General features: G+C 37.1%; 1 protein-coding gene across 1 annotated transcript; it reads left to right on the forward strand.

The window, feature by feature from the left end:
- Positions 1-12,074: 12,074 nt before the first annotated feature.
- On the forward strand, positions 12,075-20,489 carry LOC133303832 (protein PLASTID TRANSCRIPTIONALLY ACTIVE 10). The gene is made up of 12 exons (XM_061503799.1): positions 12,075-12,904; positions 13,020-13,079; positions 13,185-13,214; positions 13,847-13,920; positions 14,665-14,746; positions 15,838-15,911; positions 16,036-16,102; positions 16,834-16,926; positions 18,806-18,982; positions 19,062-19,112; positions 19,692-19,843; positions 19,920-20,489. Exons 1-12 carry the CDS (start codon positions 12,098-12,100, stop codon positions 20,368-20,370), a joined length of 2,118 nt encoding a protein of 705 aa, XP_061359783.1. The 5' UTR covers positions 12,075-12,097; the 3' UTR covers positions 20,371-20,489.
- The last annotated feature ends 542 nt before the right edge of the window (positions 20,490-21,031 follow it).

Raw genomic sequence — 21,031 nt, forward strand, 5'->3', positions numbered from 1 at the left:
CCCATCAGATCCTTCACTAAAAACCTACTACAGCTCAATGGAGCATTAGGCAAAACAAAAAGATCCCAGGATGTATGATCAACCTTACTAGCCAAGCAATTAGCTACTTCATTTCCTTCCCTGTTTATTTGATTGAGCATCACCTTCCAGTTCCTAGTTTTCACCTCCTGGATTCTCTGCACCACTTAAAACAGAGGGTGGTCGTGATCACAACCATTTTGAATCAGCTGAAGAGCTTCAATAGAGTCACCTTCCCATTGGACTTGTCTAAAGCCATGATCCCAGGCAACATGGAATCCCATAAGAGCACCCCAAAGTTCAGCTTTCAGGGCATTTCCTTGCCCCACTTTCTTCATAAAACCAACAACCCACCTTCCTTCATTGTTGCGTAAAACACTTCCACAGCCACTCTTCTTGCCATCCAGTGAACAAGCAACATCTGTGTTGATTTTAACCCATCTCTCTGGAGGAGGACTCCACTTCACAATACTCTCCTTCATCTTTCTCAAACTATCTGCAAAGACATCTAAGGTTGATGCAGCATGTAACATATTTGCAACATAAGTCTTTATCTTATAACATAAGCTTTCAGGGGAACACACTTCTTTTTTAAAAATAAAGTTGTTTCTAGCTTGCCATAGCAGCCAACAGGTAACTCCAAACATAAGGCTCCAATCCTGCTCATGCTTCTTCTCCTTCCCTTTTCCCAAATTCCTTTAAAGCAATTAAGCAAAACTCCCTTCAAAGAACAAATTGTTTTTGGACTTAGATGTTAAACAAATCCAGACCTGCTTAGCCCAAGAACACTCCCTCATCACATGATTGCAATCTTCACAGCGAAAGAAGCATCTGGTGCACTCCACCTCCCCTCCCATATGCCTTTTACTTCTTTGATCATTAGTTAAGAGGTTGTTTCCTAATAGAAGCCATAAAAAATGCCTTATCCTTTCAGGACCCTTCCATCTCCAGGCAAACTCCCAAATACTGTTCTGGTTCAGAATATTAGCACTATCATTCTTAATAAAATGATAGGCAGATTTGACAGTGAACAATCCATTGCTAGATGGATTCCAAATGATACTGTCCTCCCTATCCTCTTCCTTAGGCACCTCAACACCAGCTATAGCATCACACACCTCCTCAGTAAAGTAAGGTCTCAATTAGGGGTGTTCATCAACCGATCCAAACCAATTCAAATCGCGGTGACCGAACCGAAAAATCGAAAACCGAATAAACCGAAAACCGAATAAAAACCGCAAATTTTAATTGAATTGGATCGGTTTTCGGATTGGTAGAGGAAAACCGATCCAATCCAATCCAAATCGATCCAATATATTAATTTTCCTTTACTTACTTGAGTCTTTCTTCAATCATAGCCCAAAAATTTCTAAACTCAAGACCTATTAATCCATCAACTAAACTCAAGAAAAAATCTAGTCACATCTCATCAACAAATTTCATCTATGTAGAGCTTCATATCTTATAGTCCAAAAAAAAAACTATATTATCTAATGCTTTTGTATTTAAAAAAAAAAATTACAAAGTCAATATACATAAAAGATGTTATTTGCACAATAATCATGAAATAAATTTTAGGATTTTCAAAAAACCGAAAATCGATCTAATCCAAACCGAAAAAAATTAGATTGGATCGGATCGAATTTGAAAAAAAATCCAAACCGAATGGATGATTACATGATCAAACCGAAGACATTGGATCAGACGATTTTTGCTTCCAAAACCGATCCAATCCAGACCGCGAACACCCCTAGTCTCAATCGAGTCCAATCCCAGCCACCATTCTGATCCACATAGTAGGAGACCTCCCACTTTAGATCATCTTCAGGGACATTGATGACAGCTCTGTCTATAAGTCTACCCATTCTAGGAACCCAACAGTCCAACCAGAATTTTGCAAGTCTCCCATTACCCATCAGAATACTGGAGCCAGCTAAAATGTGATTCCATGATGAGCATATCCCCCTCCATATATTGCTATCACCCACAGTTCTCGAAATTCTAGGCAATAGCCCTTCCTCCAGGTTATATTTATTCCTTAGAACTCTGGCCCAAAGGGTATCCTTCTTAGTGAGGATACCAAATCCCACCTTCATCATAAAGGCTTAGTTAAAGACTTTTAAATCCCTCAAGTAAACACCTCCAGACTGTTTGCTAGTGCACATTCTGTCCCAATTCACCAAATGAACTCCTCTTTTTTCTTGAGAAGACCCCATATAAAGCCACGAGTGTGTTTTTCAATATCATCTCACACTCCTTTAGGGATCCAAGCTGTTTGCATAGCATAAGTAGGCATGGAAGATATTACTGACTTGGCTAAAGTCAATCTACCAGCTAAAGATAAGGACTTGACATTCCAAGCATTCATCCTGTAACCCGATCCATCACATGACCAAAAGTAGCTTTGCTGACTCTCGAATGATTCAAGAGGACACCCAAGTACTTCCCCAGGTTAGGAGTGCTTTTTATACCTAAGCATTCACTTATCTCACTAGATCTTTGGAACTTAACATTCTTGGAGAAAAAAACTCGGGTCTTTTCCAAACTTATACTCTGACCAGAGCTCTCAGCAAACATCCTGAGGATCTGGTTAACAACATGGGCCTGTTCCAGAGAAGCTTCCATACACAACAAAATATCATCAGCAAAGAAAAGGTGGGATATTGGAGGTCCATTTTTCTTAAGAATAATAGGTTTCCAGGCCTTCACCTCATTAGCAATTTGGATCAGGTGACCAAGTCTTTCAAGGCATAGAACAAAAAGGTAAGGGGAAAGGGGATCCCTTTGCCTTATTCCTCTTGAAGGCTTGAAAAATCTAGTAGGTTGACCATTCCAAAGCATAATCAGCTCACTAGTACTTATGCATTTGTCAATAAGAGAGACCAGATTACTAGGTAGCTCCAAATCTCTAAGAGTGTCCTGTATAAAATTCCAATTAAGCCTATCATAGGCTTTTTCAAGGTCAACCTTGATAATCATCCAACCATGCCTGCCTTTTTTGTTTTCCATCGAATGAACCATCTCCTGAGCCACCAATATATTATTAGCACTATGCCTTCCTTTAACAAAAAAAGCATTGATTAGGAGCAACCAGTTTAGGCATCAAATCTCTCAATCTGTCAGCAATAATCTTGGTCACAATCTTGTAAGAAACATTGCATAGGCTTATAGGCCTGAAGTCTTTCATACATTCGGGTTTGTCATTTTTTGGAATCAAACAAAGATGAGTTTGGTTTACCCTCTGCACCATCAAAGGATCAATGAAGATATTTCTGGTTAACTCACAAACAGATTTTCCAACCAGATGCCACTGAGATTGATAAAAAACAGCATGTAAACCATCCGGCCCTAGGGCTTTAAATCTCCCCATCTTAAAAACAATTTTCTTGATCTCCTCCTCATCAGGAATTCTAGCCAACTTGCTCATTTCTAGAGATTCCAACTTAGGAAAGGCTCCCTTTACAGGATAATCCTCAATGACACCATCTGCATACAGAAACAAATTTTCAAAATATCTTACTGCATATTCCACTAAATCCTTCGAATCAGTAGTCCACTCCCCAATCTCATTTTTAATAGCAAGCACTTTGTTGACCCTTCTTCTGGCAAATGATGGTTGAATGGAAGAACTTGGTATTCTTGTCACCAAACTTCAGCCAGTTTACTCTGGATCTTTGGAACCAACTCAGCTCCTCTCTAACCAGAATAGTCTCCAATTCTTTCCAAAGATCACCTTGCAATTCCTCAAGCCTCCTATCCCATCTAGATTCCAGTTCCATATCAATGCCCGGGATTCTAGCAAATAATCGGTGCTTCTGTCTCATCTCTTCTCTAAAGACATTATGATGCCAATTTGCAGCTTCAACCTCAAACTTTTCCCAGCAGTTTTTGACAATATTTGACAATATTCCCGAAGTCAGGATTAGTGAGCCAGCAGCTAAAAACTTAAATTGTTTCACACCCCTCAGTTCCTGGACAGATTGGCAGTTACTGATCAAAATTGGTCTATGGTCAGAACTAAAATAAGGTAAATGACCAAGAACTCTATTAGGCCAAACCAAATTCCACTCATCATTAACACAAGCTCTGTCCAGCCTCTCTTGTAGTCTTCCCCTCTTCCAAGTAAAACTGGGCCCCTTGAACCCAATGTCAGCAACACCACACATCTCAAGACAATCTTGCATATCTTGAATGCTTCTCCAACACATATCCATGCCTCCAATCTTCTCAGATTGCCTCAGCACAGAATTGAAGTCCCCAATAACAATCCAGGGAGCATCCACATGGTCAGAGAGAATCACCAATTCCTCCCAAAGTTTTTCCCTCTCACATCTTCTTGGACTTCCATACACAAAGGTAACAACCTCCATTATACTATCATCCAAATAATGAACTCTAGCATGGACAAACTGATGATGAGATTTAACAATCTCTATCTCAACATCCCTATCATCCCACAAAACCCAGATACCGCCAGAAAAGCCAACAGCCTCCTGTTTGAAGTATTTAGAAAAACCAAGCTTCCTAATAATGGCTTCTCCCCTTTCACCATGAACTCTGGTTTCCAGTAAAGCCATAATCTTTATTTTGAACCTATATTTAATGTCTCTAATAAAAGCAGGGGGTTCCTTTTTCCCCACTCCCCTACAATTCCATGTACAAATATTATTATTCATAAGCATAAACATATCGAAAAAATAAAAAACCTCAATCACTAAGGATTGGTCCATCAAGATGTATTCTGGATTTTGTACCCTCCCAGGCCTGGAGTGACCTGATCGAACTCCATTCCAATCTGATTATGAGTTCCAGCTTTCAAAGAATTACTATAATCCTCCCCTTTGGCTCTCCCACTGGTCAGGATATTAGGATCCTGAGAAGGTTGAAGAACTCCTCCTTCATGAACTTTGCTTCTATTATTAATCTTCTGAGAACCCAAATTCACAGAATTGGGAGCTTGGTTCTCTGAAAGTTGAGTTCTACTCGCAACTCCTTTCGCACTAGCTTTACCTTTCTGTGTACCACTTGAATTCATAACTGCTCCTTTAGATGGACCAGCCTTCATTCCATTTTTCTTTTGTTTTTCAGGCCCTGTGATCTGATTGCTAGAGACTGGGCCCCTATTCTTCCTCTCACTGGTCCCACCACCATCCTTCTTATTCAAGTTCCCTTCCTCTTTATCAACAATCTTAGGGACTTCCTCAGGAATTGCTTTCTCCATAGGGCTGTCAGTGTTCATCCCCTCACCAACCATACCATTATTAGTAACATTGATCTGCTGTTCTTCTTGCTTCATATGGCTACCATTGTTAGCACCCTGCTTTACTGGGGAAGCTCTCAATTTTCTCCCTCTACCTATTTTCTAAACGACCATCCAGGTACCAAAAGCATCCTCATTCTTTTGCTGAACCTCCACTATGTCTTTAGCCTTAGCCTCCTGATCTCCTTTGCTAACCCCTTTCTCACCAGAGCACTGCTTATGGCCTTCAGAACTAGGACAAGAGTCATTTCTGTGTCCATACACACCACAAGCAAAACATATCATATGCAATCCCTCATAACCCACATGATAGACCTTATCTCCAATCTTGAATTTCGATAGGAAGCTTTTCCTCAGGTCCACTTCAACACAAATTCGAGCAAATTTAGCTCTCTCAGTAATGTCTCCATCACCAACTTCATTCATCCTCAGAGAATTCTTGTCAATCTTAAGGGTTTTTTCCAAAAATACTCCCAATTTTCCAGAGGTTGTGGGTAATGTAGAATTCCAAAGGCAGCCCAGGAATTCTAATCCAGACAGCCAGCCTCTTCACCTTCTCATCATACGGATCAAAGAAAGGCCTCCACCTCTGCACTGTTAGGTAATGGTTAGCAACTATCCATGGTCCTAATGATTTATACTTAAAAGCAGAACATAATTGATTTCCTTTTACCGGTTCTAGACGGTGAGTTGTCTTACTTGGCTCCTTGAGTTCAATTTATTTTAACAGTGTATCATAGAGCTGAAATAATGGTGTTGTCTATTTGTGAAAAAATTTCACAGGTCTTGTTCCTGAGGTTTGGTACTGTCGGTCGGAAGTTCAGTTGTCAATGACGTGGATTAACGAAATAGCTCAGATCAAAAGAAAAATAATGAGGGGTTATTTTTGTAAAATAACTTCATATTTCCACTAATATTTCACACTCAACCAAATATATAATCAGTAATCTTTATCTAATATTCTTCGTACTTTTTAGCATAACCAAACAATTTTTTTTAATATTATCTGTAAACTCAGTTTTCTACCATATTTTTAATTATCATGATTTCCCGATAAAAAAAAATCTCTTGTAGCAAACCCTTTCTAAGGGGATAATGTTTTTTCGGAAAAATCGAGATAACTTTATCTTTTGCACTCATATAATAGAGAAAAAGAGGAAAAATGAATTTCATTTATTTACATGTGAGTGTAGGAAAAAAATATTATTTCCTATGTTTAAAGGGCAAAAGTCTTAGCTTTATGTGGTAAGTCCGGTGTTAGTATCATTGATATAACTTATTTTCCTTTAAACTTTAATTCACCAAAAACATTATGAATCTTTTTGAACTTGAAGACGATGTCACTTAGGCATCCTTGAGTTCGTTAGAGTGGAAAGAGACCTGTGTGCAAGTAAAATCTATACAAAAAAAATACCGAGATGGGTAGCAAAATGCAGGAGACGTGTATTTGATCTCTATGTAAACTCTGCATGGAAGTGGGGAAGGACCAGTACCATGTTGCTCCTCACTCAAAAGAAGTTGAAATCTTTAAGCGGGTTATGCTCCCCGATAGCATGAATTCATGACCATTCTAGCTCTTTTTCGAATCGCTTTTACCACCAAATAATAATAAAAAAAGTCTATACAAAAATCTTCCTTAAACTTCTATATAGTATGAAAATATATTATGCATTAATTAGTTTGCTTTCAAATTTCAATAAATAGATTTATACAATTAGTTCACGGATTATTTTTGCAATATGTGTTTACACAAAATAGTGATTGGATAGGATGAAAATGGGGTTTTTGACCCTTTTGCCCCTAATTAAATAATTGATAACCAATTTGCCCCTCCCCCAGAACTATCCACCATCCTGCCCCCATTTAGTCGATTATGTTGCACTTTTAATCGACTAAATGGGCTAAACTCAGAAATTATGAAACGCGAATTTTAGTCGACTAAAAACTCATCTTAATCGACTAAATTGTTTGCACTTTTAGTCGACTAAGCACATTATTTAGTCGACTAAAGATCGCGAAAAACCCTACAATCAATCTCCGTGTCCGTGTTTTTGATAGAGACTTGCAGTTGTTTGAAGTTGAGGATGCCTACAATCAATCTACGCATGATGCCGGCGACATTATGAGGGTTGACTTGCTAAATCGTAAATGTCAATGTGGACGGTTCACAGCTAGACGATTTTCTTGCAGTCATGTGCTAGCGGTGTGCAAGGTTGAAAAATTGAACCACTATGACTATGTCGATCCTGTGTTCTCAATTACACAAATTGAGAAGGTCTATGCTGCACATTGGTTTCCAATGGGTAATGAGTTGTTGATCCCAGAAATAGATGGTTCAACATTAATCCCAAATGCATCTTTGGTTCGTGCACAAGGAAGACCGAAGTCTTCAAGGATACAGAATGAAATGGATTGGGTTGAGTCCCAACCCACAAGCAGTCAAACTAGATGCAGCACCTGCAAGCAAATTGGTCACAATAAACGTACATGTCCTATGAGGATTAATCCTAGCTGAAGCAATGTTGTGCATGTATTTAAGGTCTTTTGTAAGAGTTCATGTATTTTTTGTAAGACATTGTGATGTTACTTTGTGTTACTGTTTAAGTAATTATGTAATTTGACATTTCATTTCTAAGTCCATTATCTAACATTGGTCCATATTGATAGATTGAAACTCATAACTAATACTAGTATTACCAAAAAATGAAATCACCAAGTTTCGGGGAGCGTAAACAAACGGTTTGGGGTAATACGTACCCAATCGCATACGAATCCTGTACAATACTATTTTGTACCTGAAAGTGTGTTCCCCAAGTCATTATATGCGTGTACTTTGATATTCGATCGGTTCCGTGCCAAAAAAAATCGTGCAAAACAGAATGGGGTGTCAAAACCAGTTATTTAGTCGAGCAACCCGTACTGGTTTAGTCGACTACACAGTTTAGTCGACTAAACCAGTACGGGTTGCTCGACTAAATAACTGGTTTTGACACCCCATTCTGTTTTGCACGATTTTTTTTGGCACGGAACCGATCGAATATCAATGTACACGCATATAATGACTTGGGGAACACACTTTCAGGTACAAAATAGTATTGTACAGGTTATAAACCACGAACGTGCATGTACTGCAAAAATCCAATAATTAAGGGTATCCGAAACTTGTGTTCTTATTTTAACTCTGTTAAGGTCACCTGTTCTGAATTTCATTGGACAGTTTAGACCCGTTGGACTGTGATTAGACACAAATTGAAAACATGAAGGTAAAAGATATTTGTCATTTAATAGGTAAACAAGAAAACAACAATAATTACGTAAACGGTTCACAACATGATGGGAACATCAAATAGTTCATTTCATAACCATAATATTACATAAGCTACAAATGTAAAATAGGAAGACCGAAGTCAATTACATTACAACATACACTAGAAACGTAAAATAGAAACATAAACCCTAAATCTAATCCTCATCCTCCTCGGATGCCGTCTCCTCGTCATCCTCATCTGACACATCAGCCCCCTGCCCTGCAACATCCTCAATCTGCTGTCCTCGTCCAAGCTCTAGACGAGCAAGCCTATCTTCAACACCCTTGAACCGTCCCTGTATATGTCTAAATCTTTCATTTCCCTTCTGCACGTGACTCTTCCTCCATTTTTTGTGTTTCAGCGCCATTTTTCCTATTTTCTTCAGCGTGGCGTTTATGCCCTTCATGACATCACGTAATGAAAACCCACCCTCAGGCTCAGCTATCTCCTGCTGGTCACCCTCATCATCATCGTCATCATCATCCTCCACCTCGGGGTCAACCATGTCTACAACTGGAGCAACATCAGGAACCTCAACATCAGCCGCACCTGTGAACTGCCACACTCCTGTTTGGGGGTTCTTTGTCATCTTGCACTGCTCCAGTAGACGTTTTCCAAACTTATGATTATACCCTGTGGTCTTCTTCAAGGTCACATTACCCATGGGAACATCAAAATGCTCCAATATCCTCTGAACAAGACAAGCAAATGGAAGTGCACCCTTGTGTTTGGCCTTATACATCATCCAACACACGTAGTGCCTCCAGTTCACCGAAGTACCATGTCGGATAGCCCACATGATGGGAATGTCATGCTCCAACACCCTGGAATGATTGAACGCTCGCGGAAACAAAATGTGGGTGATGACATAGTGTAGTATGCGGGACTCCACAGTAAGCAACCCCACCGTATAGGCAATGTGTTGCCCACGGACTCTCCTCTGCTCCTGCACGGCATCACCGCGTGTATATCCTGGAAGTATGGTCCCGCTGTCTGCGTCATATTCCACAGTCTGCGCAGAATCAAAGTCATACCCCAGTAACTCCAACCATACCGGAGCCGTCATGATGATGTCCACCCCGCAGACCCTAGACCTCAGCTCACCGTGATGGTAGCTGAGATTATGGTAGAAGGCCCATACATGCAGCTCAGAATATGAACACGACAGTTCAGCCAAGGTCCTAAGATGTGATTCCTCCAACCACCTCACAATGTTAAAACCTTCTTGTTCAAAAAAGGCTGTATCAAGTGATTTGGCCCCACAAATCGGTCGGTTAACAAAGTCACGGACAAAAGATTCATGAACCACCGGGTCATTCTCGAACAAGTATCCGAATGGGAGGTCCACAGCAGCGGGGTCTTCCTCTTGTGGCCTTGACGAAGACGGATGGTCTTGTCGTAGCTTTTGTCGTCTCTCATTTCCAGTGCTAGACGATCTTCTACGGCCAGCCATGGGAACAACTGTACCTACAATGCAAGTGGAAACAAAAATCAATGAACAATAACAATATCAAAAAATTTAAAATTCAATATAAAAAACAAAACCTAATCCTAAAATAAAACAGAAATCAGAAACCCAATCCCTAACCCTAAAACAGAAACAGAAACCCTAACCCTAACCCTAACCCTAAAACAAAACACAAAAACCCATTCCTAACCCTAAACACTACAACCCAACCAAAACAGCAACGTAAACCCTAACCCTAACCCTAACCCTAACCCTAACCCTAACCCTAACATAACCCTAACCCTACGCCTAAGGCACCACATCAACCCTAACCCTCACCCTCACAACACACTTAGCACCCTACCCCTAACCTAAATCCACAAAACCGCAAACATAAATCAAATGCATGAAGAAAACCAAAATAAAAACTAAACTTAAAACCAAATGCAAGTCAGAATACGTTACCTAAATGTCGATTTCGCAAGTGTGAACCAAGGAAGCTTCAATCGCACCTTCAAGGGTTGAGATTCAGACTTGGTTGGAGAGAGGGGACGGAATGCAACCTTTTAGTCGATTAGGGTTTGAAAATAACCCCCTTTGCGAAATGGGTTTTTTTTTTAAAAACCTGATCTGCGACATTTAGTCGACTAAATAATGTGCTTAGTCGAGTAAAAGTGCAAACAATTTAGTCGATTAAGATGAGTTTTTAGTCGACTAAAATTCGCGTTTCATAATTTCTGAGTTTAGCCCATTTAGTCGATTAAAAGTGCAACATAATTGACTAAATGGGGGCAAGATGGTGGATAGTTCTGGGGGAGGGGCAAATTGGTTATTAATTATTTAATTAGGGGCAAAAGGGTCAAAAACCCATGAAAATGGGATAAAATAGCATGAACGTGATTAATGTGATGACTATTCTTAGTGCACAATTTGGTGGATCTCAAAATGGAGTAGTTTTTCAAACCATTTCAATGTTTGATACATTAAATTTAATATAGAATAAACTGAATTAATTTAAATTACACTCATATCCATTATGGAAAAAGTAGAAAATGTCAACTTTTCTTATGTATGATGTTTGATTTTCTTACTATTATTATGATGGATAAGATATTCTGACAACCAAATAATGTTACTACCAATGTTACTACCACATCTTAACCGTTGATTTCTGCCGATCAACGGTTATCATAATTTTAGTATTATTTTCATGTTAATTTTAGTATTTACAATTAATTGCGTTATCATGTTTAAGTTTGAGTAGGTTAAAAACAAGGCTTAATAATAATAATAATAATAAAAGCAAGACTTATTAGAAAAATGAACTTTAAGTCTCATTACAATAACTTTATGCATACAAGTGATTGGAAAAAGTCTGAAGTGAATATTTTCAAAAATTAAAAATTAAAAGTGTATATACTTTTAAATTTTAATGAATTAAGATCATAATATACTCTAAATTAAATCAAGATAAATATAAATTGCTTACTCATTTGAAAAACAAGTTCATGTTAAAAACAATTTTTTTCCAAGTAATAATAGGCCTTGGTTTTACAAAACAAACTAATAGTAATAAATCCACTTCTTACGAAATCAGCAGGAATAGAACTATCACTAAACAATACAAAAATTTCAGGGTGCAAGTTTCATAGTAAATTCGCCAAAAAAAGAAGAAGGTATTACTACTTTGAAGTTAAAAAGATTTAAGTTAGAAATAAACTTAAACAATGTATTTTTTTGAAGGAAAAAATATTTGTCTTTTTAAATGACATAACTTGTGTTATTTTATTCTCATAAAGAGAGGTGAGACTCACACCTTTATATTTTTTTTGTCCACTCTTTTCTTCTTTATCTATCTCATTCTTTCACTTCAAATGACACAATTTTACATCTGTAAAATGATACACACTTTTTCTTTATTTTTTTTAATTCTTTTTTTTTTGGGTTTATTATATTTAATTTTTTTGAAAAAGAAAATTACAAAAAATTTATCCGCTCAATCTGGATAGAACAAGGAACAAGCTTCCAATGTGAAGCAAAAGGTGTTGTGGTTTGTTCACAGCAATGCAACTCCTTCAAACCTCTTATCTCTTCACTTTCCCTAAAACCCTAAACCCTCACTCTCCGCATTTCGACGTTCGCCGTCGTCCTCCTCCGCCTCTTCTCCTCCGCAACCAACCATCCTTCGGTAACCTCCTCGTCGCCAAATCCTTCACCTCAGATGAATTCCCCGTCGACGAGACCTTCCTCGAGAAATTCGGTCCCAAAAACAAAGAGACCGAAGACGAAGCCCGAAGGCGCAACTGGATTGAACGTGGCTGGGCTCCATGGGAAGAAATCCTCACCCCGGAGGCCGATTTTGCGCGGAAGAGTCTCGACGAAGGTGAAGAGGTTCCTCTGCGTACTCCGGAAGCCATCGAAGCGTTCAAGATGCTGAGCCCTAAGTACCGGAAGAAGAAAATGGAGGAGATGGGATTGACCGAGGACGATTACTTCCGCAAGCAGTTCGAGATCAAGGGAGAGATTCCGGAGCCGCTGGTGACGCATTGGCGCGCGCCGCTGGTGGTGCAGTTGATTCCGCCGCGGGATTGGCCGCCGCGAGGGTGGGAGGTGGATCGGAAGGAGCTGGCATTCATTCGTGAGGCGCATAAATTTCTGGCTAGAAGGGTGAGCTTGGAGGAGATGGAAACAGATGACGTGAGCACGGAAACAGATGATATGAGCACGGAAACAGATGATATGAGCTTGGATACAGATGATACGTGGTTGGATACAGATAATATGTGCTTGGATAGGTACAAGATGTTTCTGAAGCAATATAAAGAGTGGGTGAATGCAAATAAGGATAGATTGGAGGAGGAGTCTTATAAGGTTTCATTTTCATACCAATGCAAAATCTTAACTTCCGCTTTTATTTTATTTTATTTTTTATTTTAAATGTCTGTGACTTATGTGGATTGCTCTAATTGTGATGTGAATGTGACAGCAAGACCAAGATTATCACCCAGGTAGAAGGAAAAGAGGCAAGGACTACAAGGAGGACATGGTAGGATAGGATGAATTTGCTATTATTCTTTCTTTATAGTATGTGCGAGGTTTATGAAAACACGTGCTCACTTTTTCTTTTTCTTTTTTTGAATGTTTTGTGCAGTACGAGCTTCCGTTCTATTATCCTGGCCAAGTAAGCTATTGAGCTAATCTTATTCCTTATGAAAAGCATGTTTTTCTGTTGTCTAGGAAGAAGAAATTTTACTTCTTCACCGTATCTTTTCATGCAAACTGGTTGTTATGAATTCGTATGTTTTTAGGTGTATAGGGCATAACATTCCATTTTCTGTGCCACTTGGAAGAAACTAATTTCATATGTCAAGCCCGGGCCATTCTGCGGTAGACCTGCTTAATGATCATTTCAATTATGACAACATGAAAGTTGTTTTTTCTCGATTGTTTACCATGAGTAATTTGTTAGAAACCTTCTTTAAAAAAATTAGATTAAATAAAATCTATGGATAACTGAATTTACCCTTTGATAGCTGCATTGTATCTTTCTAATTTTTTTAATTTTTGTTTGTGTGTGTGTGTGTGTTTCGCCCTGTTATAATGTCTCTATTTGGACAGTTATATTTGTAATGTAGTATGTAATCCTATTTTTCTTTGGCTTTATTTCATCTTCACATATACATACTCAAAGCATACTTTTTCTGTATCATAATTCATAATAAATTTGTAGAATGGAGAATCAGGTTTTTGTAAATGCCTGAAACATAATTTCATATGACATCATTAATTACTTGGGAAATTTTTTTCATGCAGATTTGTGTAGGGAAGGTTGTCACTTTGCATCTCTATCAAGGGGCATTTGTTGACATTGGCGGGGTATATGATGGGTAGCTACCAATCCTTGTTTTGATTGGTCTTTTAAGTGTACTTCAAATCTTCTCTGTATAGAGTGTTTTTTTCCTTATTGTTTCGGTCCTTTCGGATACTGGAGGTACCACTCAAGCACTAACGAGTTGCTTCCACTAATCATAATCTTGCTATTTTGAGTAACTACATTTTTGGAAAGTGTAAGGTTATTAAGTGCTAGATGATCAATATCGCAGGGGACAAAAATAACTACTCCATGAATTTTCTAAAATGGGAAAAGCAACTTTGTAAGGATCTGTAGCAGTGGAATGCTCTATTGAAATCCATAGCCAGGAACAGGAACAAGTCTTAAGAGACACATACTCGGGACTAGTTAAATCTTTGAACTTTGGACCCATTCTTTTGGTAGAGAAAAAAGGATTAAGTTTATATACAAGAGGGGAATCATATTGTCTCTTTTGAGTAGTTTGGCAGCCCGGGTTACTGAAAATATGTCAACTCTATTTTATTTAAAGTTTTAAACAATCCATTTTAGTAAATTTTCAAAAGATTAAAGATGATGTTTTTTCTGTTTATGCAGCCATTAGTTATTACACATTTTCTTTTATTTCCTGTAACTGTATAACCAGCACACTCATATTGTTATCACCAGTAACTTTGAGGCTTTACTTCTATAGCATTTTTATCTTGTTTAGTGTTACTATTTGATGTTTTTTTTATGTGAGTGTTCTTCCGGATGATTCGTATACTGTTATGTGTTCTAGGTGGGTTCCTATAAAGAACAATGATTGGTATTGGATTCGCCATCACATAAAAGTGGGTATGGATGTCTTTGTTGAAATTACGGTGAGTGTCTCAGTCACTAGTTTAGAATTTCCATATTAGTTGTCACTAAATATTCACCTGATATTACTTTCTATCATAGAGTTGACTCTTTTAGCTTTTTCTACTAGTTGCCCATTTGCAGTCTGTGTCAATCCATTGGTAGGAGCAAGTTTGTCAGTGCTGCATTTTTTTGTTCATGTTGCTATGCTCATGCGCCCTTGCATATGATATAACATTGGGTAGACGTAGACCTCATACAATAATTGTGATAGCTCTGCCATATTTTTATTTTATGTCTTTGGCAATAATCACAAACACTTTTTGAATTATGGATACAAGAATCCAAATTCAACATGAAATTTTAGCATTCAAAGAATATTATTTAAGAATCTTTTTTTTTTTTTTTCAGTTATTAAAACCCCTTTTCACCAAGTTCAATATATTAATAATTAATAGCAAATTACTAAAAAGATTACACAAAATTTAAAAAGAAGGAAATATATGAATTTTTTTTTTAATATGTGAGGTTCAGAAGATTGATTCTGAATATGCGGTGGAGCCATGGAATCAGAACAAGGCCCTAGATAGGGCTTTTATACCATAATGGAAAATAAGAGAAGCTGACGGAAAATAGGAGAGAAAAGGAGAGTGAGAGAAAACAGAGAAGATTTGTCTCCGAAGATTCCGATCGTTATTACAGAATAACTTCTAACTGAAATACGAACAGAATATGTATGATATACATACAACAGTAAAGTAGACATTGACCTGTATGATGTACATAATATTCTAATACACTGGCTGCATGTTACTGAAGTTGCTTCTTGTGTATCCATATGTTCAGTTTTTTGTGCATCTATGCATAGTAAAATAAACTTTGCTATGGTTTTTTTTTGTTTTGTTCATAGCCAATGTAGATTGGTAGGATACACAAGGCTATGTGACTGGTTCTATATCCTATAAATTGCTTCCTGACCAAATCTAATTACCAAATGGAGTTTAATCACTATAATGTTAGTTACCAACTTACCATGATGTATGTGTTTAGTCAGAAATGGATTTCTCTTACCAGCTGTTCACGCTATTAATTTATTTACATTTTTATTTTGCAGGCAAAGCGAGATCCTTATCGCTTCCGGTTTCCTATCGAACTTCGTTTTGTTGATCCAAATATAGATCATCTGATGTATGATTATGTGTTTGTGACGTTCAACTTTCTATAACTCTTTCTTAGTACATAGTTTAATCTTTATTAGTTTGATTAGAATTGTTGCAGTAATTTTAACATCTGTTTCATTTTCATACTTCAGCTTTAACAGATTTGACTTCCCACCAATATTTCACCGTGATGAAGATACTAATGAAGATGAATTACGGGTTTGCACCTCTCCCTCTTGTTATGCCAAACCACCCCAATCTTGTTCCATATGAAAAAATATTTTGCATTCACAGAAGCTCTTCGAATTGTAACTTAGCTGTGCTCTCGTTGGTGCTTTCTTTCTGAATGAGTATAAATTCAAATACATCTCTAAGGATTTGTCTGTATCTAATTTTGTTTAATTCAAGATATTTTCATGAGGTTTGACTGAGGCAAAGTTTCTGTTCCCACAGTGCTGTGTTATAATCAGTGATCTGATGCTCATGCTTGGATGATATTATTTTACAATTCATGAATTCTGTATAAACTTTTGATTTTAGCAAAAACAGATTAGGGCCCGATTGATCAATTGGACTTTATCTTTAACATTTGTATTAAGTTGATACTTTTGAAAGAGTTCGTACATGTTTGAGAATAGATTAAAAGTGGGAAATAATTGTTTTTTTTTTTTTCAGAATCCCCCTTAGGAAGCAGCAAAAAAATTAAAGTAAAGAAATGATTATTTCCTCAAAATAAACTAATCCAAACATGGACTTGGTAACAAAGGTTTAAATTAAAAAAAAAAAAACGTTAGTTCCTTGTGAATGGAGATTTTATTAAATATCAACTGAGGTTCAACTCCTCCGAAGGTGCATGTTTGTATTTTAAACCTGTCAAATATGTCTTGTTTTTAAAATTAGTATTATATTTTGATAGTTATTCTTTTGATTTGAGATTTTAAAATTTGCAGCGTGACAGTGGAAGACCTCCTGTTCCTAGAAAAGATCCAGGAGACAAGCCAGAGGAAGAATCTCTATTGTCTAATCACCCATATGTTGATAAGGTATATTTAGATAACAAATTCATTTCTTTAAAATTGTTCGCAAGGAACTATTCTGGTGGACTGTTTAGCTCATGCATAGGATGCTTCTCTGTTTAACTTCAAATTTTATTCCATTTAAGAATAAATTGGCCAATACACATCAATGATTGGTCCTGGTAATGACAACTTTCTCTTTTGGAATTCATTTGTCCAAAAGCAAACAATGGTTCCAAATCCCTTGTGTTTGCATGGACCTGTTTTCAGTTTATAACCTATTCCCACCCTCATCCCTATTGTGGTCAAGGAACCTATACCAGAACCTATTCAAGACTGCATAATTTCGAAGCCATAAAAAACTTTCTAGTTTATATTTGTTTCATACCCGCCCATAGTTGGGCCTAAGTATCTGTGTGGGTAGATGTTTAGTTGGATCTCGCGTAAACAATGTTGGTAACAAAAAAACTGTCCTCCTAATCCTAAAAGAAGTACGAATATTTGCTTTAGTTACAATATTCACATCAAATCCCTGAATGCAAGATATGGTCTGATGGTTGATGGCACTTGTTTCGAGTGCTATTCAGGGATTTCTTTGTTACTAGAAACATAGTATTTTGTGCCTTGTTTTGTTTAGCAGGGACCGTTGCTACACATATTGACACAAATTCTCTTTTATAAATGCTAATGCTGATCTCATCAGCACTATCACAGTATGGGTCAACTCTGTTGTCAAAAGTATAAGGCCCCTAAACTTATAGAATAGCTTGAGGTACACTTATTTATGATTCAAATTTCAATCATTACGGTAACAATATTCCTTGGCAACTCCACACATGACTGACTACCCCACCCCAAAAATGCCCCAACATGACCCATATAGCTAAAGCTTCTGCTGCTGCATTAGTTTTGTGGTAATGAAGCTAGCCTTTGTTGATTTTGATTCTTAAGGTGCATATCATTGTATAGCAAATCCGTCTTGTATATTGTGTGGTAATACAGATCCCAAACAAATAGGCTGTTTTTTTTTTTTTTTTAATTAGTGTTGTCCATTATTTCCTGACAAGAAACCACATAGCTACATATAAGTTTTTAATATAAAATGTTACTATTCAGTTGGTTTCTTAAAAAATGTGTTTGTTTTATTATACGTATAATTGGTCCGTCACCTATATTCATCAGACATTGAGTTCTTTGTTTGGGGAAATTCTAATATGCTCAAAGACTAATGCACCTAGACCATGCAGACAATGGTGTGTGGCAGCACAGTTAAGATATGGACTTGGGATTAACTTTAAGAAAAAAGGAATTTGAACCGTTAGATGCTCTGCACTTTGGAGTCCATAAGGATTGCTCCTTTGTTTGACCTTTTTTCCTATAACCACTAAAGCAAGATGGAGTGCAACAAGAAATAAAGGTAATTGGTTAGGCCGTTTCGCATTTTATAGGCATGTAGTTTCAGGTCATATTTATGTCTAAGTAGTGTGCTAACTGTTTTTTCGGCTACTAAGGAGGTCTAATCTAAAGACCTGGTGTGGGAAGGGGAGGATAGGCTTAAGTGCAGGCAAAATGGCCTCGGTAGGATTCAATTCTGGGATCAAGCTGTCCCCAAAGATACTTTGTTTTCACTTGAGAAACAGCTCTTGGTTTATAACAGAATAACTCTATACAGTAACCTTTGCTATGTTCAAGTAGAAGAACAATATTATGACAAATGAAATTGTGTGTGCTGGTAAAACTTCACTAGAAACATAAAGACTTTTGGCATGAACCTCCTTTGTTGGGTGACTTGGCATGCTTTGCCTTGTATTTTTTCACAATTCTGTTATCATAGGCATGTCTTGAATTCTTTTTGGTTGGACGATATTCATTTGACATCATCACTAACTACGTTTATTTCCTGCAGTTGTGGCAGATTAATGTAGCTGAGCAAATGATTTTGAATGATATGGAGATGAATCCTGATAAATATAGAGGTAAAAAGCTGTCAGACTTGACTGATGAAGAAGATTTTGATGAAGAAAATGCTGTTCAGCATACGAAAGTTTATTATGAGGATAAGTTACTACCGAGAACTATTTTGGTGAGTACTAACTATTCTTATGAAATTGCTTTCACCTGGTTGCTGATTTATTTACCAATTGTTTTTTATACTTTGGCAGAAAACAAGTGTCAAAGAGCTTGATTTAGAGGCTGCACTTGCTGAGCGTGAGGTCAGCTTTCCTATTTTGATAATTTGCATTCCTTTTAATTGCTGGTATTGCATATTACACAGCTGGTTAGAGGGGGACACCTTATGCCATTTTTCTATGGGAAAATGATTGTAAAGGATGCCTATAAATTTGTTGAAAATAATGAAAGGCACAGACAAAGTAACTGTTCACGGAATACCAACATTTAAATCCTGTGATCAATCAAGTTTTTCTACTTCCCCTATGGGTTTGCACCTTTTTCTCATAAGTCTAATGTCAGATTGGTTTTAGCGCTCTCATTATTTCTGTTGACCAAAATGTGAACTTCTGTTAAGGTGTATGGGTCGAGGAAATATATATTGCTTACAAACTTAAATTATAGGATAAATTTATTGGTAATCAGATGGATTTCCTTTGTAATTTAACCTTTTGACCTGAAAGATCATAGCTTAATCTATCCTACTCCGTGGAAATTCATTGATATTTTCTCAAATTGTACAAGAGTTCCTTCACCTGCAATTCAGAATCTTTAGTTTAAGATACATAGAATAGTTTTGTAGTCTCTTTTCAAAATCAGAGATATACCCTTTTGGGATGCAGTTCCATAAGAAACTATGGGAGGAAGCAAAGGACAGAGGTGAGGAATACAAAGTTACCAAATTGAGGCGCAATATCGAGATGGATGAGTATGACTTCATGCATTGGCGTAGATCATTTGAGGAAAGAGAAGCATTGATTAGAGACATCAGCTGGTACTGTTATGTTAATATTAATCAACCTGATTCCCTGTTATGATGCATTAGTTTTTACCGTTCTCCCTTTTTGCAGTCGCAAAGCTCTTGGTATTCCATTGGAAGAGCCAGGAAGGTATGTGGATGCTAATATTATTGGTAAAGGCCAATACGATCCTACGAGTCCTCTATATCGCTATGACTATTGGGGAGAACCCAAGAATTCAGAAAAGAGCAAGCAAGAGCGGATGACAGATGCCCATAACAAGTCAATTGTGGGCAAGGGCACTGTTTGGTATGAAATGTCTTACGAAGATTGCATCAAGCAACAGATGAAAAGAGAAGCCGAGTCCAAGGGACAACATGGCAAACAAGTTAACGATAAAGGTACAAAGGAAGGTCAAGGTGCTGAAGAAGAAGAGGATGACGACGATGACGACTATGTCTTCAGCATTCTGGAAAATCTGGGTAAGAATTTTTCAGATGAGCTTCATGTTAATGGGACCGAGTCTTCAAGAATGTCGGATGAGGGCATTTTTGAGGATTGATGCTATAATGCACTATTTTGTGGCTGAAGTAAAATGTGTACAGTTAGGCTATAAAATGTGCATAAATTTTGGCAGTGTAGAATAAATTCGCCAAGGCAATCTATTTTATTTGTGATGTTTATGAAAATTGTCTATACGTGTTATGTCTTTCATGAATTGCATAAAAAGCCGTGGTTGACTGATACAACCATTTAGGTTTTCACAAAAATGAGTCAAAAGAAGACATTCTGTTAAATGCACAACCTTTGGAATTTTAATCCACTATACAGGTTTAAGCAAAATATTAAATATAATTGTTGTGAAAATAGTTCTAAATTTGCTGTGTCAATTGATATATTAGGGTGAAACAATTTCAATTAACAATTAATAATAGTAGAGACAGCCACGTTTGAAAGACGTGACCATTTAAATTTTGTATGAAATAGTATATAAATTAAGGGAAATATTATTCTTATGTAACATAAGATAATATCTCTTTTTTATACACCTATTGATTTCTGTGTAATTTAATTTTTAATTTTTTTTAAGTGAATAAACTTCACCTATGATTGTTTCTATGGTAAAAAAATATTACTCTCCTACAACATGAAATTAATAAAGCCCATAAATTAAACAAGATATACTTTCACCACTTTGTATGAGGTAAATTGGGCGTATTCCT

Source organism: Gastrolobium bilobum, unplaced genomic scaffold, assembly GCF_033153095.1.
Source record: "Gastrolobium bilobum isolate Gb01-03AN ecotype WA unplaced genomic scaffold, APGP_CSIRO_Gbil_v1 utg16919, whole genome shotgun sequence".
Taxonomy (NCBI): domain Eukaryota; kingdom Viridiplantae; phylum Streptophyta; class Magnoliopsida; order Fabales; family Fabaceae; genus Gastrolobium; species Gastrolobium bilobum.

Bases quoted from the DNA above. Each gene is read 5' to 3' on its own strand.
- LOC133303832 (XM_061503799.1), top strand. From the start codon at position 12,098: ATGCAACTCCTTCAAACCTCTTATCTCTTCACTTTCCCTAAAACCCTA. The intron at 18,983-19,061 runs GTGAGTACTAAC...ATACTTTGGCAG, and splicing joins TACTACCGAGAACTATTTTG to AAAACAAGTGTCAAAGAGCT. The intron at 19,844-19,919 runs GTACTGTTATGT...CCCTTTTTGCAG, and splicing joins TTGATTAGAGACATCAGCTG to TCGCAAAGCTCTTGGTATTC.